Source organism: Antechinus flavipes, chromosome 4 (genome assembly GCF_016432865.1).
Source record: "Antechinus flavipes isolate AdamAnt ecotype Samford, QLD, Australia chromosome 4, AdamAnt_v2, whole genome shotgun sequence".
Taxonomy (NCBI): Eukaryota; Metazoa; Chordata; class Mammalia; order Dasyuromorphia; family Dasyuridae; genus Antechinus; species Antechinus flavipes.
This window is the reverse complement of record NC_067401.1, coordinates 237,345,515-237,371,031: the sequence shown is the minus strand read 5'-3', so window position 1 is coordinate 237,371,031 and position 25,517 is coordinate 237,345,515. Positions and strand designations below refer to the sequence as shown.

Sequence of the window (25,517 nt, the reverse complement as noted above, 5' to 3'; positions counted from 1 at the left end):
AATAGCTTTTTAGTAGAATCTCTGGGGTTCTCTAGGTATACCATCATATCATCTGCAAAGAGTGATAGTTTGGTTTCCTCATTGCCTACTCTAATTCCTTTAATATCTTTCTCGACTCATTGCTGAGGCTAGTGTTTCTAATACAATATTAAATAATAATGGTGATAGTGGGCAACCTTGCTTCACTCCAGATCTTACTGGGAAAGGTTCCAGTTTTTCCCCATTGCATATGATGCTTACTGATGGTTTTAAATATATGCTCCTGACTATTTAAAGGAAAAGTCCATTTATTCCTATGCTCTCAAGTGTTTTTATTAGGAATGGATGTTGGATTTTATCAAATGCTTTTTCTGCATCTATTGAGATGATCATATGGTTTTTGTTTGTTTGGTTATTGATATAGTCAATTATGCTAATAGTTTTCCTAATATTGAACCAGCCCTGCATTCCTGGTATAAATCCTACTTGGTCATAGTGTATTATCCTGGTGACGATTTTCTGTAATCTTTTTGCTAATATTTTATTTAAGATTTTAGCATCAATATTCATTAGGGAGATTGGTCTATAATTTTCTTTCTCTGTTTTCAGCCTACCTGGTTTAGGTATCAGTACCATGTCTGTGTCATAAAAGGAGTTTGGTAGGACTCCTTCAATCCCTATTTTTTCAAATAGTTTATTTAGCATTGGAGTTAATTGTTCTTTAAATGTTTGGTAGAATTCACATGTAAATCCATCTGGTCCTGGGGATTTTTTCTTAGGGAGTTGATTGATAGTTTGTTCTATTTCTTTTTCTGAGATGGGACTGTTTAGGATATTTACTTCTTCCTCTGTTAGTTTGGGCAAGCTATATTTTTGGAGGTATTTTTCTATTTCTTCTTTTAAGTTGTCAAATTTATTGGCATAAAGTTGGGCAAAGTAACTCCTAATTATTGCTCTAATTTCCTCTTCGTTAGTGGTGATTTCTCCCTTTTCATTTTTAAGACTAACAATTTGATTTTCCTCTTTCCTTTTTTTAATCAGATTTACTAAGGGTTTGTCTATTTTGTTGGTTTTTTCATAGAACCAACTCTTAGTTTTATTAATTAATTCAATAGTTTTTTTACTTTCAATTTTATTGATCTCTCCTTTTATTTTTAGAATTTCAAGTTTAGTGTTTGACTGGGGGTTTTTAATTTGTTCCTTTTCTAGCATTTTTAGTTGCAAACCCAATTCATTGACCTTCTCTTTCTCTATTTTATACAAATAGGCCTCTAGAGATATGAAATTTCCCCTTATTACTGCTTTGGCTGCATCCCATACATTTTGGTATGATGTCTCATTATTATCGTTTTCTTGGGTGAAGTTATTAATTATGTCTGTGATTTGCTGTTTCACCCAATCATTCTTTAGTATGAGATTATTTAGTTTCCAATTATTTTTTGGTCTACTTCCCCCTGGTTTTTTGTTGAATGTAATTTTCATTGCATCGTGGTCTGAAAAAGATGCATTCACTATTTCTGCCTTACTGCATTTGAGTTTGAGGTTTTTATGTCCTAATATATGGTCAATTTTTGTATAGGTTCCATGAACTGCTGAAAAGAAAGTGTATTCCTTTCTGTCTCCATTACATTTTCTCCAGAGATCTATCATATCTAACTTTTCTAATATTCTATTTACCTCTTTGATTTCTTTCTTATTTATTTTGTGGTTTGATTTATCTAATTCTGAGAGTGCAAGGTTAAGATCTCCCACTATTATAGTTTACTGTCTATTTCTTCTTGCAGCTCTCTTAATTTCTCTTTTAAGAATTTAGATGCTACCACCACTTGGTGCATATATGTTTAATATAGATAGTGCTTCATTATCCATGCTACCCTTTAGCAAGATATAGTGCCCTTCCTTATCTCTTTTAATTAGATCAATTTTTGCTTTAGCTTGATCTGAGATCAGGATGGCTACTCCTGCTTTTTTGACTTCACCTGAAACATAGTAGATGTTGCTCCATCCTTTTACCTTTAACCTGCATGTATCTCCCCGCTTCAGGTGTGTTTCCTGTAAACAACATATTGTAGGATTCTGGCTTTTAATCCATTCTGCTAACCGCTTCCTCTTTATGGGGGAGTTTACCCCGTTCACATTTATGGTTAGAATGACCAATTCTGTATTACTTGCCATCTTGTTAACCCCGATTTATGCTTTTCTCCCTTCTTTTCCCTTTCCCCCCTTCCCAGTATTAAGCTTGTGAGCACCACTTGCTTCTCACAGCTCTCCCTTTTTAGTATCCCTCCCCCCGCTTTAGAGTTCCTCCCCCTATCTTACCCCTTTCCCTCCCAGTTCCCGTATTCCCTTCCGCTTAGCTTATTCCTTCCCTTTTCACTTTTCCCTTCTCACTTTTCAATGAGGTGGGAGAAGTTTCACCATAGATTGAATATGTCTTAAGATTTTTCACTTAAAGCCAATTCTGAAGGCAGTAAGATACCCACTATATTCATCCCCCTCCATTCTTTCTCTCAGATATAATAGGTTTCCTATGCCTCTTCATGAGATGTACTACCCCCACTTTACCCTTTTTCTGGTACAATGTCCTTTCCACATCAATTTCTAGAACAAGGTATACATGTATTCTTTATACATCTATATAGTCGAAATATAGTTCCCAAGATTAATCTTTACCTTTTTAGATTTCTCTTGAGTTCTATACTTGTAGATCAAACTTTTTGTTAAGTTCTGGCTTTTTCATCAGAAATACTTGAAATTCGCTTATTTCGTTGAATGTCCATCTTCTTCCCTGGAAAAAGATGCTCATTCTCGCTGGGTAGGTTATTTTTGGTTGCATACCAAGTTCCTTAGCCTTTCGGAATATCATATTCCAGGCCCTTCGATCTTTTAATGTGGATGCTGCCAGATCCTGGGTGATCCTTATTGTGGCTCCTTGATACTTGAATTGGGTTTTTCTAGCCGCTTGCAATATTTTTTCCTTCGTCTGAAGGTTCTGGCATTTGGCCACTATATTCCTTGGTGTTTTGATTTTAGGATCCCTTTCAGTGGGTGATCGATGAATCCTTTCAATGTTTATTTTTTCCTCTGTTCCTATGACTTCTGGGCAGTTCTCTTTGATAATTTCCTGGAAAATAGTGTCCAGGCTCTTTTTTTCATCATGTTTTTCTGGAAGTCCAATGATTCTCAGATTGTCTCTCCTGGATCTGTTTTCCAGGTCTGTTGTCTTCCCCAGAAGGTATTTCACATTCTTTTCCATTGTTTGATTTTTTTGGATTTGCTTGACTGATTCTTCTTGTCTCCTCGAGTCATTCAATTCCACTTGTTAAATTCTGATTTTCAGTGAAGTATTTTCTTCACTCACTTTTTAAAAATCTTTTTCTAATTGTCCCATTGAGTTCTTTTGTTCTGTGGAATTTTTTTCCATTTCGCCAATTTTGTTTTCCAGTTCACCAATCCTATTTTTCAAGGATTTTACTTCTTTATCCACTCTCTCTTTAACTTTCTCCAGGCTCTTTTGCCAAGCCTCCCTCTCCTTTTCCCAAGCTTCCCTCTCCTTTTGCCAAGCCTCACTCTGCTTTTCCCATTTTTCTTCTAGCTCCCTTGTGAGAGCCTTTTAAATTACTTCTATGAGGTTCATCTGTGCTGAGGAACAGATGATCTCCTCCTTTGGGGATTCACCTGGGGACTGTCTGTTTTTAGTCTCCTCAGGATTTAGAGTCTGCTCTCTATCTGTGTAGAAGCTGTCAAGGGTTAAAGTCCTCTTCAGTTTCTTGCTCATTCTGTCTAATAATCAAAGACAAACTACCAAAGAAAAACAGGAAAAACTGGAGTCTTTCTTTGGGGGAGGGGTTGGGTGTGTTACCGAGCTTCCTCTACAGACTGTGGGGGGCAGCAGTGAGGCACTAGCAGGACTGTGCTGCGCCTGGTGCTGAGTCACTGTGGGGGGGGGGGGGGGGAAGGGGAAGGCGGCCAGGTCCCGAGAGACTCCAGCTGTTTGGGGTTGTATTCTTCACCCCCGGTGTTTTTAGCTTCTCTGCTGGGCTGCTGACTTGCTGCCGGAGCAAAGTATCTAATCCTGTAGCAAAGCTCTCCCCGCAGAGACGGCTGCAATCACTCCCCACCCCCTCTCCAGTCTGCTCCCGTGCTCTCACTGCTGCTGCCCTCAGCCCGCGCCCAATCTAAAACCGTCCCAGCCTTCCAGTAAAGACAGACCTTTCTTGGCGAATCTCAAGGATGGCTTCTCTTGGTAACTATTTGTGGTTTTTTTTTCAGTCAAGCATTAATTCAGAGGCTTGTAATGAAATGGATAGTGAGAGAAAGCGTGGAGCTTATGCAGCTGTGTGCCTCCTCTCCACCATCTTAATCGGAAGTCCCACATGTGATTTCTTAATTGTGGGTGGGGATAAGAGTGAGAACTAGAACTTCAAAGTCTTTTAAAAATGAAAAAAAAATGTTTTGAAGTAATTGGAGAAAATATTAAATAAAAAAGTGTCAAAAAATGATTGGGGCAGTTAGGTTTCCTAGGGGTTAGAGCATCAGCCCTGAAGTCAGGAGGACTTGAGTTCAAATTTAGCCTGGGACATTTAACACCTCCTAGCCGTGTGACCCTGGGCAAGTCACTTAACCCCAATTGCCTCAGCAAAAAAAGAAAAAAGAAATGATGAGCTCAATGATCTTAGAAGCACATGAAAAGTTCTGCATGAAACAACAGAGAGTAAAATAAGCCAAAGAGAACATTATATGTTGTAACAGCAATATTATTTTTAAGAATGACTCTGAGTAAATGTTATCTTGACTATTATAAATGCCCAAATTAACTGTAAGAATATCTGAAGATGCTATCTGCATCTATGAAAGAACTTATAAATAGTAGTATATATAGAATATTATAGAATATTTTCACATATATATATGTGTGCATGTGTATATATGCATATGTAGGTATATATATATATATATATATATATATATGTATATATATATATATATATATATATACATACACACACACATACATAAATATGTTCATTACATATATGTATATGTCTAATGGTCATAACTGAGGGAAATAGGGAAAGAAAAAGAAAAAAGAAAGAAATTTACATGATAATTTCATGGTATATTTGAAAATATAAGTTGTACATAGTAGATTTTACTTTCATGTGCAATTATCTTTTTATTATATAATGTTATGGAAATGTTTATTTTATTCCATAAATTTAAAAAGTAACTAGAAAGATCAGCAGCTTCACAAACCCCATATTATCAACCATACCAAAAAGGAATTTAGTATCTATTTCCAATACTTAACAGGCTAACATATGAAAGATGGACTAGACTTCTGCTTGCCCCCCCAGAGCAGAAGTAGGAGAAATGGGCAGTCATGGGAAGTAGGGATTTCTTCCTTCCTAGACATCTTTAAGCTAAAGAGGATTCTTTTAGTATCTTGTAGAAGAGATTCTTATTTGAGTTTAGGTTGGATTAATAGTTTTGTAGTTCTTTTCCAACTCTAAGACTAAGAAATTCAGCATTGCTGGGTATGAGAACGGGCATACTGCTGGTAGAGCTCTGAATTTGTGCATGTTTTTGGAATGAAATATAATATAAGCTGCAAGTCTATCCAAAATCATTGACTCTGATTCCACTTTTAAGAATTCATTCTAAGGATATTTTTGAAAAAAAGATGCATCTGAAAATAATATTCATACTAATAGCAGTCACAATAGCAAAACTATTAGAAGCAAATTGTTTCCTCAGTAATTGAGGGTTAACTTGCAGACTATGGTACCTAAACAAAATGGAGCATTATTTTACTACAAGAAATGTCAACTATATGATAAACACAAAAGAAATATCAAAATATAGGTTAAGAAGCAGATTCATGACAATGAGCACAGTAACTATAACAATAGAAAAATGATACCAATGATAAAAAACAAAATCTTTTCAAAAATGCACATTTGAAAAATAGTTCAGAAAAAAAATGCTGACAGGAAATTTCTGTAACTAAAACTTTCTAAGATTTACATACATATTTGTTGTTATTCTTTTTTTTTTACTAGAACTATGCATTCCTCATAATCATAATCATAAATAATAGCTATTATTCATGAAGTATTTACTGTGTGCCAGGCACTACGCTCGGTGTTTTACAAATATTGTATCATTTCATCTTTATAACAATCCTGAGAAGTAGGTGCCATTATTATTCCCATTTTACAGATGACGAAATTGAGGCAAATAAATATGAAGTGATTTGCCCAATATCTCCCAATTAATAAATGTCCAAGACCACATTTGAACTCAGATCTTCCTGACTTTGGGAGGATCATTCTATCCACTATACTACCTAGCTACGTGTTATAGGGAATAAAAGGAGAACCAAGTGAGGAATTTCCTCTACCAATGATGTTGACTTACTTTGTATGTTAGAATTACAGAGTTTCCTAAATCACAGACTTGGCCAGGACTACTCATCACTAGGAGTCAAAGGTGGAGTCTAAACTCAGATATTCTTGGCTCCAGGGTCAGAAGGAAATATATATATATATATATATATATATGTAATTTTAAAAGCAAATTAAAGTATTCACTTTCACTTTCATGAATAATCATTTGTTTATCTGAAGTTTGGTTCTTCTAAGAGTTACTATATTATCAAAGTAAAATTATTTTAAAATGAATAAAAAATAAAATGCAGATTATTAGAGGTATAAAGTCATTTCCAACTTTAATATTTCTAGTTGATTCATTTCAACAGGATCAAAAAAGGTATACTATAGTTCACACTCATCTTTTACCAGATTGTTTTAGGGACTGAATCAAAGACATGGAAATATTTGAATTGAATTTGGAGAAGGAAAAAAAAAACATAAATAAAGATAAGATAATATCAATTACTGAATGGAATTATCATCTCCTTAGAAGCAAACAGAACAGGATTAAAGTCCAATTTGCTTCTCTTCCCCCTTTTCAATCATTAAAAAGGCCTTTATTTAATTCTGAGACCTGATCTTTTCATGGAATGGCAAACTGACATACAAGGTGAGTCATCAGACTTCACAACATGGAGTTGTTACTACATGTCCTATGATTTAAAATGTCATTCTTAAAATAAAAAGTCACTGTATTTGTAATAGGATGTAAGGAAAGGATGGCAAGAATGGCAGTAGCAGCTGGTTATTTCTGTCTTCTGGACAAACAAAATTAATTTGTAAAGCTCATCAGTTTAATAGAATAGCTACCTAATTTGTTCAACTTCAGATTTTATAATAGCACATATAAGAAAGAAAAAGAAGCACAGTGTGGAATAGGACACTAAATATAGAATCAGAAAGATTTGGGCATTTAAACTTAGACACTTAAACTGTGTGACCCTGAGCAAGTCATTAAAAAATATCTCTATCCCTCATTTTCATTACTTATAAAATGAAAAGACTAGATTTGATAGTCTTTAGATTCCTTCCAACTCTCAAAATCTATGATCCTCTGAAACCCGACTAAAAATGGAATTTTAGCAGGATTTGAAGCAATTATTTCTAAAGATAGGTCTTAAAATGGTATATTTGCTTTTTCTTTTCATATTAACACCTTCTTCTTAACACAATACAACCCCACAGAACTAATGTTTTTTTCATAAGAACTAGGAGAAACAACAACATAGTTCCTATAATGTGGACAAAATCTAAAGTTAGCTTAAAAAATTAGATATTGTACCACACCGACAAAAATAAAATTCAGAATAACACAAAGTGGTGTTATAAGATGATGAAAGTGTCCAGTTCCCTGATGATTTTTTTTAAAATCTACCCTCCCAATCAATCCGTATATAAGCATATACTCTGCTTCTTGTGGCTGGGACAAGGTTTTGCCATAACCTATAAAGAAGGGATCTGATACATAATGAAACTGAGTAATTTTTAATCTGGATGTGTGCTCAAGAGGGAGAGCTAGTATCCAAGAATAAGCCAAGGAACTGCAAATTAAATATCAGTAGGTATGTTTTCTTTCCAACTTTCCTTCACCTAAGTACTGATTTGACAGAATTGTGCTACTTTTATTTGTTGAGTATCTACAAGTGTTACTAAATGCTGTTTCATATCTGTAATTTTCAATGAGATCATCATTATCAAATGGCAAGTTCATTGGGCTCATTCTTGGACAATGATTGACAATGATGTTTCTATAGGAAACCAATTGGGTAGAAAATCAGGGCTGTAATGTTGCTTCCCCCACTCATTTGGATTCTATGAAAGCAAGAGATCCCTCAGTTTGGCTTCTATTCAAGATCACTAAAGAAAAGTGATTTTAATAGTAATATATTTTAATGTTTTTGAAAAGCTGGTGTTTTCGATAGTTGAGTTGATTGTGGTTTTGAATTAAAGGATGTGATAGCTTCATGCATAAAATTTCCTGGAACAATTTTATTTTACAATTCATATATTGGAACATTTAGAATAACAGTTGGTTTTAAATACTACTAAAAATTACTCAAAGAGGAGCAATGAAATGAAGGACAAAGGAGAGTTAGATCAATTTAAAATTATAAACAAGGTTAATGGACTTTTTGTATAAAGATTTAAAAATCAAACTTGTGCAGTCTATGATGGGAAAAAGACATATTTTATGAACTTTGATTTTTTTCTTTCTTATAGTTACCCAATAATATGTAATTAGCATACCTGTCATTCTTTAAATTTCAAAGGAAAGGGGAAAAAGTATCAATTTCCCTATAGCTAGTTTATCATCTTTGTCTTGGCTTTTGTACAGGGTTTAGAATATTGTGAGTGTTTAATAAATGCTTATTGACTTGATTTGATTTTATCTTAATGAATTGATTAGAAACATCAAAATTTTCTAATTAATACATAATATCTGATCAAAACAAAAAAAGAGATATTTCACATAATTAGAAGATAACATTTAGTTTCCCAAGGCAGCACCTTTTTGCAGTATAAGAATTACAACAGGAATAATGCATCTGGCTATAAACTATTATTGTTTTGAATTATGACAAGATCATTTTTAATCTTTGATGCCTCATTTCCTTCTGATCACTTTTATAAATAGTTTTCACCTCCCACTAAAGCTAAGTATAGGGATATGAGACAAACCATATACTCTGCCACTTATTCTATATAATAATAAATATGAAGAACCTGGAGGGATGGCTGCAAACTAAAGATCCCTTGTTTTCTTTGCCCAGGAGTAGGTTATTACCTCCTGAAATCAAATGTGCACATAAAACACAAAAACAGCTACCTAGACATGGGCTTAATGATTTGGTGCCTCTTTAAATTACTGAGACTCTGTCGATTCTTTTTATTTATTCTGATGCTTTTTAATGCAGGCAAAACACGTTGATAAATCAGAAACATAAGAAAGCAAATCTTTTTAACTTAAATTTGTGCTTAGAATCAGGGGAGTTCTAGTGCAGAAATATTATAAGGCTCCCTCAGCAAAGTGACCCATTTTCTAAAAAGTAGCTCATTTAAAACAGGCATCATTTAATGGAGTGCTCATAAATTATGCAGCTATCACAATTTCTTACAGATGTTTGCTGCACTTAATAAATCTAAAAGTAATTACCATGGAGCTTACAAAACATAAGTTGCTTACCTTGTAATTATAATACATGTTGAGGCGTTACATATAAGAGCCACTGGGGAAGCAAATTGCTAATGGATATGGAGAAACTTAAGTATACACAGTCAGCACAACAAAGTGAAAGTACACTGAATTTCAGGCTTCAAAGTTCTGAGTTATAATCCTGTCTCTAATACTTACTTATTATGGTCAAGCCTCAGTTTTCACCAGTGTAAAATGAGGTTAATATTTACAATGGCTATTACATGATATTATAGTCAGGAAACTGGTAAACTTTAAACCAATATATAAATGTGTTTTACTGCTTATTTAAAGCAGATGAGTCTATTCTTGGATTACATATTCCAATTCCTGTTCTTTCTTCAAGATATATACTGGTCATTGGTGTAGGAAGACAGACTAAAAGGTGGAAGGCAAAGGAAGCAAAATTTAATCACGTTTCTATATTGTCTCCTTCGACAGTCTTATGGAACAATGAAAAACAATATCTAACCACAAAAACTAAAGAGACACTTATAATTTGATGTACATAGATATTTTTCAATTTTAAAGAGATGAACTTAAAGAGAAACAATTACTATTGCAATAGTCAAGTCTCTGATAGTATATACTTTTCACAATAAATTATCAGCAAATTTAAAATGACCACTGTAATTAACTGCTTCTAATGACAATATGGGTGTTGCTATAAGAAATAATCATTACTAGGAAATATGTTGCCATAATACTAAATCAATCAATTAGCATTTTTAAGCACCTACTGTGTTTCATTCATTCTACTAGATGTTGGGGATACAAATTAAAAAAAATAAATAGTTACTACTCTCAAAGGGTTTACGTTCTATCAGAAAGAAAAAAAAAGTATGTATATATGTGTATATACATATATAAAATAATTACAAGATACTCTGAGCAGAAAAATCCTAACATCTGGTAAGGACTCATGTCTGAGCTGCCATTTGAATTGAGCTTTAGAGAAACCCAAGAATTTTACGAGAGCCAGGTGAGGAAAGAGTATACTCTGAGTTTAAGGTACAAAGTACGAAAAGCCATGGAGTAAAGTAGAATGTTATATATAAGGATCATCAAGAAAGCAATTTCAGTTGAATTTTAGAATACTTACAGAGGAGGAATCATGTTATGAAGGGTCTTAAATGCCAAATAAGGAGTTTTTTTCCTTGATCCTTGAATTACTAGAGTTCATTGAATAGGTAAGCAACCCTATCAAGCCTGTGTGTTGTTAATCATCATAATAATTGTCAATAACAAGCATTTATTAAGCCCTGCCTGTGTGCCTGATGGTGGCAGCTAGGTGGATCAATGGATAGAACTCTAATAATGGAATCAGAAAGACCTCAGTTTAAATCTGTCCTCAGATACCTATTAGCTGTGTGATCTTGGGCAAGTCATTTAATTTCTCTTTGAATCAATCTGTTAAAGAAGGAAACAGCAAACTAATATTTTTGCCAAAAAAATACCATGGATGGTATTGTCATATTATGGTCCACAGAGTTACAAAGAGTTGAACAATTAAACAACAAAAGTATATGAAGAACTGTGCTAATGGTCCTGAGGATACCAAAAAAGGCACAAACATGGCTCCTAACATCAAGGAGTTTACAATCTAAATGAGAAGACAACATGTAAATAATCATGTACATACACGTGCAGATGAGGTGAGTTGAGTGGAAGATAGTTTGAAAAAGGAATCATCATAATATTTAGCATATTTTTATAAGTACAGAATACCATTCTAGGAAGACTCAAAAGATCTGCTATGATCTTTTAAGACTTGAAATTGCCTAACTTAATTGGAATCATACTTTTATTATTACTGACCAATCATCAAAGAAGGAAATGGCAAACTACTCCAGTATCTTTGCCAAGAAAATACCATGGACAGTATTGGTATACTACTGACCACAGAGTCACAAAGAGTTGGACATGACTGAACAACTGAATAACAAAAGTGGAAAGCACAATACAAATGAAATTGTTTATTTTGAGGATTAAAAATAATCTATCTTGTATAAGTATATTATGTTGCATACTATATTTATATATATAATATGTACTATATTGTATAAGTATACAAATATTTTTATGAAAGTGAGGAAATTTATTTTGACCTTTTTTCTTTTTTATAATAGCCTTTTATTTTTCAAATTACATGCAAAGATAGTTTTCAGCATTCACCCTTTCAAAACCTTGTGTTTTAAATTCTTCTTCCTTCCTCCCCACCTTCTCTCTTCTTCTAAACATATTTTCCCACATTTTTAAAAATCCTTACCTTCTCACCAATTTCTCCTTTTCTTCCCTCAAAGCCATGGTCTCCCTGTTGTAAAGAAATGTAATACATATAACAATGCAGCCTTAGCACTTCAAAAAATTCAATTCTATCCAGTTTAACAGATATCAACAGTTTCATGGATGTGAAAGCTCCTTTTCCTGACATAGACAGGAACCCTTCCAAGCATTAATAGATAACTCTCATGAATTACTGGGGCCAAAAACTTAATCATTTGATGACCAACTCTGGATAATGAGTTTCTTCTAACTTGGCCAGTCTCATCCTCAGATGAGACTTACAATAAATATATCCTTGGGCCTAATTACAAATTTTTCCAGTTTTGCAGGACATGGTAGAATTTATGCTTTCTTGGTAATAGTCTTCAAAACTCAAGGTTGCCTGCACATCATTATAAAGCACAGAAGGATAAATGCCTTCATGGGAGGATGGAATATATACACTTTCTCTCTCTCTCTCTCTCTCTCTCTCTCTCTCTCTCTCTTTCTGTCTTTTTCTCTCTCTTTCTCCATCTCTCTCTCTTTTCCTCCCTCCTTTAAACACAGATAGATATAGAGATGTGCATGTGTATATATGGCATGTATAAATTTAAGTGATATAGCTTTAAAAAAAAAGAATTCGTTTTATTAATTTACAGATAAAACCAATTCAAAGGTGATGGTTTCATTCAATCATAGCACAATTGGGTTTTCTCATGAGAGCAGCTGGTAAGAGAAAAATGCAAAGCTGTGGCAAAAGGGAAATCTCTTACGTTCCATACCAATTCCATGTTTGCTAGCTATTGCCACCTTGATATTCCACTAGATTTCATAGTCTCCAGTCTAAAATGAAAAATTTCCCCTTAAAGCTTGACTTTCCTCATCCTCAGTCAAAGATACTTTAATGTAATAAAATCTGTAAAATGTTAACAGAGGTGATCCCTAGAGAAGGACAGGCAGTTTGACTCTTTGATGAAGAATATGCACCTTGATGAGATGATGTAGCAGCCCTCAATATTAGTAACCCAACAAGAACTGTATTGTATCTCTTTTAGCTAACCCAATGTCCAGGATATGACTAGCATTTCATAAATATTTTTACTTGAATAATAATAACTTATATTTCTATAATACTATGTATTAGTCACTGTGTGAAGTACTTTAAAATTATTATCTCATCTGATACTTACAATCATGCTAAGAAGTGGATACTATTGTTATGCCCATAAGCAAACAGAGATTGAGACTTGTCTAGATCTCACATCTCTTATTTAATTGAATTAAAAAGATGAAAACTTTTTCTTTGCTGGAACCCCTAAGCATAATAACTATATTATTCCTAATATATTTTTAGGATCCTAAACATCCTAAACATATTTAAATGTGTATCAAAAATAGAAATAGTTTATAGGAAGAAATACAGTGTTAAAATACAGGGAAGATAGTTAATAAATATTTGCTGAATGAATCAGCAAATGGAGGAAGAGAAAGAAAAACTTTCCCTTTCAACTTTTTTGTTCTACATCTTTGAGAATATGTTACCTGTGTTTTTTATTTAGTGTCAAGAAAATTATAAAATTGATATAAATATATTAGAAAACAATCTCTTAGATCTACTCTTAAAAAGACACATGGGGAGAAAGTGGTGAAGGTAGAGCATTTTGCTTCAGAAAACAGAAGTCTACTTTTTATTCCTGGAATATAGACTTTAATTTCATCACTTAATGTAAGCTGACGTCCAAACTACTTAATGCCTCTAGCACATCAGCCACTCCAGTCAATGTGATGTAGCCACCAGAAACAGCTGCTGCAAAGCCCAAAGTTATTTCCCAGCAGATAAATCTACATATCCCCTGACTTGGAATTTGACTCTCAGCGCACATGCTGTATCAATGCATGATTTCATCAAGAAGTACTTTGAAGAAATTTAGAGTCCTCCAATTTTGCTCTTGCCATCTCTGGTTTCTTCATACTTAGTAATGTCTAATGATTGATGTGTTGATTGAAAAAAGTTCCAACAGAAAGTAGGTAAAGACCTTTTTAAAATGACACCTTATAGCACTTCTAGCATATTACCAAACAGATCTGTGAAACTTATCTGAATCCCTGAAACTGTTCCCTTAGCTCTTGTAGACACTTCACACTCCATCAATAATATTTTCCCTTGCTATAGTGTGATTTGTGCAATGGTATGACAGCTGATATACCAAGAAATAATTCATCTATCTTTTTTATTGGCTACCAGGCAAAAGCCTTTGAAGAGCTTCTGGTAATTCAAACCAGATACAATCATGCTCCTTCCTCCCAAAATCTATGTCATCCCTTAGGAAATAGCTAAATCTGGTTTAAAACTTCAGTTATCTAGTCATTTCAGTAACTCTCCTCAACCCTCAACTGGCAACTGTTTCTTCAGGTGCTACAATAATAGATATTAAAGATCCAGGAAAGGTCTTACCATTGAAGTTCTTGGCATTGTCAGATGATTCCATATCACAAACTGATAGGTCCTTTTATCAGTAGAAATGACATTAAATGAGAGTTGTTACTGTGTGCTTTATCCTGTACTCTAAGGACCACAAAACCTTTCCATCTGCCTTGAAGCTGAATATGGCAAACCATTTGTCTAATTTCCTTAGAATGTGAGCTCCTTGAGAACAGGACTGTATTACTTTTTAATTTGTTTTCTCAGGACTTAACATAATGCTTTGCCCATAATAAATGGCTAGTAAATGGTCTTTTCACTCTTTCATTCAAGATTGCAAATCTCTTATTTTCAGGAGAATGTTCACGAAGAAGTCATTTTCTAAATCTTTTTTTGAGATTTTCAAAGTAGTTTATTCATTTGGCAACATTGTACTGAGTTTGTTCTGATAAAAATTTTCAAAATGGAAGCTGATTTCAGACAATCAAATGTAAGAAAATGATCAGGAAAATGTTAGATTCCATCTTGAATTAAAGTCTCTGGCTGTTGGACTCCTAGGTTCATTAAAGATATAGAGCAGTTAAAGCTGATAAAAATTATCCACGTGGGATAATGATTATATGCTGTTACAGCGTTCTACAAAAATAAAAATACTATTAAAAATTACTGCTAGGAAAAGAGTTTAGAGTACATCTTTTTGAGAGTGAATCCTTTTAACATAAGTCTATAACAGGAAAGTTGTGGGTTTCTTCAGGGCTTTCTGAAGAGATTCCATTATGTTAAATAATCTTGTTCTATAATAATTCAATAGTTCAAAATAGTCTTTCCTTTTTATTTTTTATGCTTCTCTTATCTTGTATTTGAAAAATAAGGATATTTAAAAATAAATAGAATACATGAAGTGATGCTGAGTGAAATGAGCAGAACCAGGAGTACAACAATACTATATGATGATCAATTCTGATGGACACGGCTCTCTTCAACAATGAGATGAACCAAATCAGTTCCAGTCATTCAATAATGAAGAGAACCAGCTACATCCAGCAAAAGAACTATGGGAAATAAGTGTGAACTACAACATAGCATTTTCACTCCTTCTGTTTTTGTCCGCTTGCATTTTTGTTTTCCTTCTCGGGTTATTTTTACCTTAGTTCTAAGTTCAATTTTTCTGGTGCAGCAAAATAACCGAATGGATATGTATACATATATTATGTTTAACATATACTTTAATATATTTAACATGTATTGGTCTACCTGCCATCTAAGGGAAGGGGTGGGGGGAAGGAGGGGAAAAATTGGAACAGAAGGTTTTGCAAGGGTCAATGTTGAAAAATTACCCATGCACATAACTTGTAAATAAAAAGCTATAATGAAAAATAAAAATAAATAAAATTCTTCATTATGAGACATTGTCTCCTGGGAGGGGAAGGAAGAAGCATTTGTTGAACAAATGTGACTAATCTAAAAGATAATAAGATGGCATTAAAATATCAAGTTTAATAAACCAAAATTTTTAACTAAAAAAATAAATAGAATATTCAAAATTTATTTTTACCTTTTGACCAGGTGGTCCAGGGGCACCAAGTAAACCATCTTCACCCTGAAAAAAACATCCACACATGTAAATTTTATATGTCATATAAGACCAACATTGGATTTGTTGCTCCTGATTATTTTATATCAATATATTAAAAATGAATATGCTGCCTGAAATAATTAGCAAATTGATACTACATCAAACTACCAACATGATATTTTATAAAAGCATACAAATGATAAGAAAATTCACTTGGAAGAACAAAAGATATAGATATCCAAGAGATATGATGTAAAAAAAGTAAGAATTATTGGAGGATAGCTAACTTCCAGCCTTCATATTATATTAAAAGCAGCAATTATAAAAATCAATTAGTAGTTAGAAAATTTTAAAAATTAAATCAGTGGAATAAACTCTTTAAGCAATTATCATAAATCACTAAAATTAGTAACCCAGTGATTGATAAACTAGAAAACATATATTGCATATATTACTTGAGAAGAACTCCCTCTTTGACCGGAACTTATGGAAAAACTAGAAAGAAGTTTAGAAATAGGGGGAGGGAATTTGAAGAGATATAAAGGACATCAAATAAATATGTGTTTATATATATATATATATATATATATATATATATATATATATATCTCACCTAGAACAATTTCTCAATGCATAATTGGACAAAGGATATGAAAAAACAATTGCAATTGTTCAAGAAAAGTCATTGCAAACTATTAACATTAATATGAAATATTGCTCCAAATCACTAATAAAAGAACCACAGATGAAAACAACCATGAAATTTCATATCATACCCAGCAAATGGATAAAGATGACAAAATAGAAATTTTCTTTACTTCATTATTTTTGTTTAGAATTTTATTTTTTCTCCAATTACATGTAAATATAATTTTTAACATTCATTTAAAAAAATTGAGTTCCAAATTATTTCCATCCTTTCTCCTCCTACCTCCCTTATTGAAAAGGCAAGTATTTTTCTCTTTCCTTTTTATTTTTTTATGCTTCTCTTGTCTTGTATTTGAAAAATCAAAATTTGTATTCAATTCTGGCCTTTCCAATAAGAATGCTTGAAAGTTCTCTATTTTCATTGAATATCTGTTTTTTTTTTTCCTTGAAGTACTACACTCAGTTTTGCTAGATAAGTGACTCTTGGTTGTAATTCTAGCTCTACTACTATCCAGAATATCATCTTCCAAACCCTCCAATTCTTTAATGTAGAAGCTGATAAATCTTGTTAATTGACATGACACTTGAATTGTTTCTTTTTGGCTGCTTGAAATATTTTCTCCTTCACTTGGGAACTCTGGAATTTGGCTGTAATATTCCTGGAAGTTTTCATTTTGAAATCTTATAAAGTTATTGGGATTTTTTTTTTCATTTTCTTTTTTATCCTCTACTACAAGAACATCAGGACAGTTTTTCTTGATAATTTCTTGAAAAATAATGTCTAGGTTCTGATTTTGATGATAACTTTCAAGTAGTCCAATAATTTTATTTTTAAATTTTTTAAAATTTATTTTTTAATACCCATTATTTTATGAATCATGGAGAGAAAAAAAAGCAGAAAAAAGTGAACACAGCATGTGCTGATTTACATTCAGTTTCCCTAGTTCTTTTCCTGGAAGCAGTTTGCATTTTCTATCCGAAGTCTATTGGGATTGCCTTGGGAGTTAAATAATTTTTAAATTATCTTTCATGGTTTTATTTTCTATGTCAGTATTTTTTCAATAAGGTATTACATATTGTTTTCTATCTTCTTGATTTTGTTTTATTGTTTCTTGATTTCTCATAAAATATCTAGATTCCATTTGCTCAATTCTAATTTTTAAGGAATTATTTTCTTCAGTAATCTTTAGTTCCTCCTTTCCCATTTGACCAATTTTACTTTTAAAGCAGTTTTTTGTTTCTTCAGTCAATTTTCGTATTTCTCTTTCTATTTGATCAATCCTGATTTTTCAAAGCATTTTTCTCCTCATTGTTTTTTTTTTTAAAAACATTTGGTCTAGTCTGTATTTTTGAGATGCTATTTTCTTTAGTATTCTTTTAAGTCTCCTTTGCCAAGCTGTTGATTTTTTGAATGATTTTCTTTCATTTTCTCATTTCTCTTCTGAATTTTTTCTTTACCTCTCTTACTTGATTTCAAAATCCTTTTTGAGCTCTTTCATGGTCTGAGATCAATTCATATTTTTCTGGAAGGCTTGATATTATCTTCTGATGACTGTATTTTGATTTTCCTCATACCATAGGAATTTTCTATGGTCAGAATTTCTTTCTGCTGTTTCCTCATTTTTCCAATCTTTTTTTTTTTTAAACTTTCAACTCTTGGTTAAAGTTGGGTTTTGCTTGCAAGGTCAAGGGAGCACTATCCCAAGCTTCAGTGTTTGAGTTTAGCTATTTTCAGAGATACTTCTAGGGACCTGTAAATTTTCAGTTCTTCCAAGGTGGTATGATCTAAGGAGAAATTCTTTTTCTATTCTTCTAGACTGTGCTCTGACCTGTGAGTGACCACATGCACTCTTTTCTACCCTAGAACTGTGCAGAAGGTCCTGCTCTATTGTGGTTATAAGATCTAGTATACTAATGCTCCTCCTTTCCCTGGGACTGCTCTGCCACCAAGACTACAACCCAGATATGAGTATGGGCAAATCACCTGTAAAGAAACCTTTGTCTCATTCTGACTAGTAGTTTAGTCCCCTTACCCACTGTGCACTCTGAACACTGCTCCTGATTTGCTGGAGCCTTGTCTGTGCTGGAATAGCCTATGATGGACTGTGCTCTACTCTTATCCGAGTGTGTCTTTGGCTGGAAAATTATTTCACTTTGCCCATTTGTAAGTTTTGCCACTCCAGGAATTGCTTTATGGCGTTATTCAAAGATGTATAGAGGAGAGCTCAGGTAAGTTGCTGCTTTTCTTTGCCATCTTGACTCTGCCTATTCCCTTCTGGTAAAACAATGGAAATTTTCTTTTTTTAATTAAAGCTTTTTACTTTTAAAACATGGATAATTTTCAACACTCACTCAAAATCTTGTATTCCAAATTTTTCTCTTCTTTTCCCCTACCCTTTCCCCTGGATATCAAGCAATCCAATATATGTTAAACATGTGCAATTCTTCTTATCATGCTGCACAAGAAAAATCAGATCAAAAAGGGAAAAAAATTGAAAAGAAAACAAAATGCAAGCAAACAATTAATTAAATTGGTGAAAATTATTATGGTGAATTAAATTAAATTAATTTTTTTAATTTAATTAAATTAAAACGGTGAAAATACTATGTTGTGATCCACAATCAGTTCCCACAGTCCTCTTTCTGGGTACAGATGGCTTTCTTTATCACAAGATCATTGGAAATAGCTTGAATCAAAAGATGGAAAATTTCAAAGCAGAAAGAGCACCACACTAAATGCACTGTTGTTGGAGTTATAAAATAGTCCAACCACTCTGGAAGATAATTTAAAATTATACTATAAAGATAGCCGAACATGCATATCCTTTGATACCCCCAAGAAGATCAAAGACAAAGAAAAATTCCCCTGTAAATCAAAATGATCATTGAAACTTTTTTTTTATTATGGAAAAGAACTGAGTAGATGGAAAATGATTAAACAGACAATGCTATGTTAATGTAGTGTGTACTATTACCATGCCCTAAGACATAAAAAATAAGATATGAGAAATATAAGAATTCTATGAACTGAAGTATAAGGAAATAAGCAGAATCAAGAGAATAATATATAGGACCATAATAATTTAATGAAAGAACAATAAAACAAAGTTAAATTTTGTGTAATTTTAATGATCAAACCTGGCTCCAAATATGGATTGAGAAAAAAAAAATCTCCCTCCCTTCATTGCAGAGATGAAGAACTATGGATAGATTGTCAGATACTGTCAATGTACTAGATAGTTTTGCTGAAATGCTTTTCCCTCCTTCTTTTTAAGTTTTTGTTACAAGGCGGGTTCTGTGAATAAGGGCATGAGAAGAGATACCTTCATAAATGAATGTGTTATAAAACCAAAAGATCAATTTTTAAATCCCTGAAAAAAGGCAAAAAAGAAGAGTAAGATTTTTAGTGAACAAAGGCATCGAGGTATTAAAAGTGAGGTTTAGAGTTTCTGAGGAGGATTCTATTGTTGATATTCTCTTTTTTCTTTAGCTAATACTCAATCCTCTGAGACATTGTGCTTTAAAGGCTACAAGGGTTTCATGCCTACTGATGGTTCTGTGATTGCCTAAAGGCAAACAATTTCAGACAATGTCATATTAAATGCACATAATCAAAAGTAGACAATTTGGGGAAAATTTAAATAGAACAAAAACTAAAAATTCTTTTAATACTGCCTTGTGCAAAAACAATTTTTAGTAGACAGCTATCAGTCTCTTATTGGAATTCACTAATATCTGAGAAGACATAGTTTATAACCTTGGAAAAGCAACTGGACCTATGGTTTTATTGATATAGAGAACTCCCAGAGAAGGGACAACCTTTACCAATGCTGAGCAGCACCTCCTCTGCCATCTTAGATACCCAGAACAGTGGGGATTCATTTGTTTTAAGTTACCATATGTGCCAGAAGTAAAACCTAAATAAAGCCGAACTTTTTGACATCAAAGCCAGCTCTCTATCCATTATTCTGTGCTATTTGAAAATAATAGAACATTTTCAGTTAAATTTTAGGAAACTATAGATTTCTAGTAAGGGCATTTAAGTGGCACAGTGAATAGAATGTCAGGCCTAGAGTCAGGAATCTAACCTAAGATCTTAACAGTTATATGACCCTAGTTAAGTCATTTAATGCTGTTTGCCTCAGTTTCATCAAATGTAAAATGAGCTAGAGAAGAAAATGGCAAACCATTCCTGTATCTTTGCCGAGAAAATGCTGAAAAGATCATGAAGTGTTGGACATGACTGAAACAACTGAACTTATGGTAACAATAATTTACCTTGACTTCTTGATTTTTACTGCAATTCAATTCAACAGCTATCCATTAAACATGCTCCATGTGCTATGTATTCAGCACCATAATAGGTGCTGGGAGTGCAAAAATACAAAAAGAAAACAAGAGTTCTTGCCTTCAAGAACCTTACAATTCTACTAGGGGCTAGGTAAAATATACACAGATAAATAACATATTTCAATACTTTAAATACACAAATACCAATATAGGATTATCAATAAATCAATGTACTTATAAAGTACCTACTATGTTCCAGGCACAGTGTTGGACACTGAGCATAGAGACAAAAAAATGTAAAAAAAAACAAAAATCCCTTGTTTTCTTCAATCACTAGACTACAAGATAAATTAAAATAATGAATAGAACTAGCTGCTCACTGATAAGTGTGTTATCTTATTATAATTAAGTTTTAAAGGAAGAATAAAATTTAAACTATTTATCCATTCACAGTATCATTACAAGGCACTTGCTATAATAGATCTGACAGAACAGAATTCAATGCTGGTTTTCAGGTCTTTTTTAGTCTATCAGAAATTAGTATTTTCTGGCTTACTGGTTATAAGAACACACCAAGTATCTGGTGCCAGGAAACATTCCCATGGAAATGGAGCTTCTCTTACTCATTGCAGAAGTATGTCCACTTGTCCAAAAAGGAAAGCATTACTTTAATCGGTTGGTCAATTTAATGTTTTATATCATATTACAAGTTGCACACAATGACAAGATGTATGTAACCTAATGATGTAAACTGATCTGGGGCCAAAAATACTTTCAGAAAAAAATTAAAACAAATAGCATTATACCCATATCATTTTTTCATATTTGCTCATTACATGGACACCATGTATTCTCAATACCAATGCCCACTGTCTTACTTTTAGCTTGGGTCCACACAGGATTCTTTCTACATATTCTGGTAGATATGACATTTCATTTTGTGTTGTCTGGCACTTACTTAGAATAGTATCATGCATACTGGGGGGACTTGCATAAAGTCTATTACATTCTATCACACACAGAGTCTCTGAAATACTGCCATAAATTTGTTTACTGGAAACATTTTATTCTCTATAATCATAGAATGTGGGTTTTTGAAAGCAGTCTGTAGATCGCTTAGCTTATTCTTGTATTCTATTTGTAAGGAACCTGAAGCAAAAAAAAAAAAAAAACAAAGTAAAGTCATGCAGCAAGTAGAAGATCATTTTCTAGAATGGGTTTCCTGGCCTTTGTCTTTCTAATGCTATTTTTGTGATTATTACAAATTCAAAGTTTTGCTTTCCTTTATGCAATATCAATCTTTGAAAATTTCCAACTAGAGATTTTCTAATACACATATCTGTGTTCCACAGAGATAGTAAGGACCCCAGTAGTAACAACTACTCATGAGACAAATTTTACTTCACACAGTATATGAAAATTCTCTATAGACAGTAGTCAATTTATAGGTGCAAAGTCTGGAGCTCTCAAAAAAAATAAGGGCAGGTTCTCAGAAAAATTACTTTCACAGACATGTAGGCTAGACTACTATCTCATCACAGATTCATCTTTTCAAGCACACCCAATATATACAAGATTTCTGAGAAACAAGAAAGCACATATACAAACCTAAAGCTGTACCCATTCCTATTAACCAAAAGTTTTTTTTAAATTATCCTTATCCTTATAAAACAATTCTACTCAAAAGCAACACGTTGGGACCAGTCATAACTTTATCAGCATTAATAAACATTCTTAATTCCTAGATATCCTAGCTAAACACCACATCTGCATATTGGCTATCTATGATTCCACTGCATTTCCCTATTTACCATGCTTATAACAATTGCAGCAAAAGTTAAGATATTCAACATCAACATTCAACATTTATTTCCTCCTAGTTATTTTATCTATTATTAGGATAAACTATCAAGTGAGGACTGCTGTGTTCAAATACCTTAGTGGTCAAAGGAATAGGCTTCCTATGACATTGTTGATTAAGAGAAATAATTGGAAATTTCAGTTTGAAAAAAAATATCAAATGTTCTATTTAATTTTTTTTTTACAAAAAAACTTTTTAATACATAAAAACAAAATAAAGAATTCAATTTTCTAAAGAAAAACTTGAGAGTTTGTATATGTGTGTGTGTGTCTATTTATTTTGTTAAAAAAAAAACCTAAATAAAGTGGCAACCACAAAGAGTAAACAAGATTAGTTATGGATCCTTAACTATTATCAAATACTGCTTTATCTAAGCCAAGTTTTTCAACTATTCTTTAACTTTGTACAACAACTTAAAAGCATTCTCAGGGAGCTTTGAAATTTCAAGTCAGTCTGATGTCAAAAATCCTTGACTTCTCTCAAATGAAAGAGATATGCTAGTTTATAACTAAGAAGTTTGCAGTGATTGATTTGTATATCTCCTCCCAAACAAATAAATGCTGATCATTCTCTGATTCATCTAGAAAATGAGAAATTGCAAGAGAAGAAAAAGAATGCCTGTGTCTTCATTCATATTCACTAGTCTTGTCATTCACTTACTAAAAGAAAAGACGTTTAGTTGCAAGCATAATGCAGACATTTCTAATCTCCCCTAACTTCTCAGACTCTCCAGTTTTCAGCCATTGCAATGATTTTCATAAAGCTGCTTTTTCTCTCTTCTCATCATGAGTAGCTAACTGTACTATGAAACAAAATACATAATTTATTGTTATCATACCATTGGTTCATCTGCTTCTGCTCCCTTATACAAGCTTGCCTTTATCTAAGGAATTTATACTTTTTAGGTACAAGCTCAATTTTTCACCAGAATATAACTTTAAAAACATTCCTATAAATAGAATTTAATAGGAATTTTAAGAACATTGTTAAATTGTGGTGTTTTTGTTGTTTTTTTCTACAGATGGGTATTACCACTTTTTAAAATACAAAGTAGACATAAATATAGCAATACCTACACAAAACCAATTCAAAAGAAAACGATAAATATAATATCAAAATGTAACCTATGTTATTATTGTTTTGTAAGTGAGATTGATAAGGGCGAAGGACTAAGGTACGTAGTCCAAACTCTTATTATTGACTAAAAATGTCAGGGCTTTTCCCCATTAATCTATCTTCTGCCAAACATGGGGCTGCCTTTAAGCAAATTTCTTTAATTAGTCATAATCTGGATGGAACAAGTAATTCTCTATTCTTTTCCAAGGGTGTTCTGATCTACCAACATTCACCTAACTCCCTCAAAAAGAAAGTAACAGCTCAACGAGTTAAAAACTGGTGTGAGGAGTCTACACTCTCTAACCCCACCAAAATACATCAAAAATTCCCCATGAGAGCTTATTCACTGTGGGTGACTCCAGACCAGTGGATTCTGATTCTTAAGTAATAGTCATAGCCCAAATATGGATAATATTCATACTCACTTCCATCAATAAAGCAATCATGAAGCATTTATTAAGCATCTATTATGCTCTAGTCACTGACATAAAGACATAATTGAAAGTTCTGCTCCAACAGGGTATACATTATTTTGGTAGAAATAATGCCACAAAAAAATTCTCTAATAGTAGTAGTACTAGTAGTAGTAGTAGTAGTAGATGTAGCAGTAGTAGGAGTAGTAGCAGTAGTAGAAGTAGCAGCAGCAACAGCAGCAGTAATAGTACATAGTAGTAATGGTAATAGTTGTAGTAGTAATATTTATATAGCATTTACTATGCCAGGTACTATGCTAAACTTTTTATAATCATTATTTCATTTGATCCTCATAACAACCCTGAAAAGTAGGTAGTATTATGATAATAATACTGAGGAAACTGATGCAAGTAGATGGTGACTTGCCCTTGATCGCATAGCTACTAAATGCCTGAGGTCAGATATTAATGACACATTTATTGTCCCTTATCAACTTGCCTTCCAATTAGAAAAATGAACCCTGAAATACTACTGTACTGTAGTCTGAAAAGACATGTAAATTGATGCAAGCTGCAGTATTAGGAAAACAATATATACAACAACAAGGAAAATGGAAAGATCAATAATAAAGACTGAGTGCTGTGATGGTCAATACAGCCACCAAGATTAGCCTAAAAGAAAAGATGAGAAAATGCACTTCCCTCCCTTTCTTGCAAAGGCAAGGAACTATAGCTATGGAACAAATTTTACTGATACACTCAGTTGACATGTGAATTAGCTTTGCCAAACTGTATTTTTCCCTTTTCCTTTCTGTCTTACTTCCTCTGAAGTAATGGTTCTTTGAGTTTGGAGAGGAAAGTGATATATTTGGAAACAAAGATTATGGGGAAAAAAAAAGATATTGATCATTTAAAAATGAACCCTGAGGCTAGTCAAGGTTGGAAGTGGCTAAGTGACACAGTGGATGGGGATTTGACATGCAGTCTTAAGACCAGTTAAAACCTGGCTTCAGATACTTATTATTTTGAATAAATTGCTTCAATTTGTTTGCTCAAGGGACAGCTAGGTGGGGCAGTGCACCATCCTTTAAGTTAGGAGGAACTGAGTTCAAATCTGGTCTCAGACATTTACCACTTCCTAGCTGTGTGGTCCTGGGCAAGTCACTTAACCCCAATTGCCTCAGCAAAAAAAAAAAAAAAAAAAAAAAAAAAAAAAAAAATTGCCTCAGTTTCCTTACCTGTAAAATGAATTGGGAGTCATCAAAAAGAATTTATGTCCTATACAAGAGTTGTTGCACTAGCTGCTCAGGATACAGTGTC

The 25,517-nt window shown here is 33.0% G+C and overlaps 1 protein-coding gene across 1 annotated transcript in view; it reads right to left on the bottom strand.

Annotated features, from left to right (window-relative positions):
• COL19A1 (collagen type XIX alpha 1 chain) overlaps positions 1 to 25,517 on the bottom strand; it is a 347,108-nt gene that overhangs the window by 263,202 nt on the left and 58,389 nt on the right. Inside the window, exon 9 of the mRNA XM_051996709.1 lies at positions 15,849 to 15,893. Within this exon, the coding sequence (XP_051852669.1) occupies positions 15,849 to 15,893 (45 nt within the window). The remainder of the gene's footprint in view (positions 1 to 15,848; positions 15,894 to 25,517) is intronic.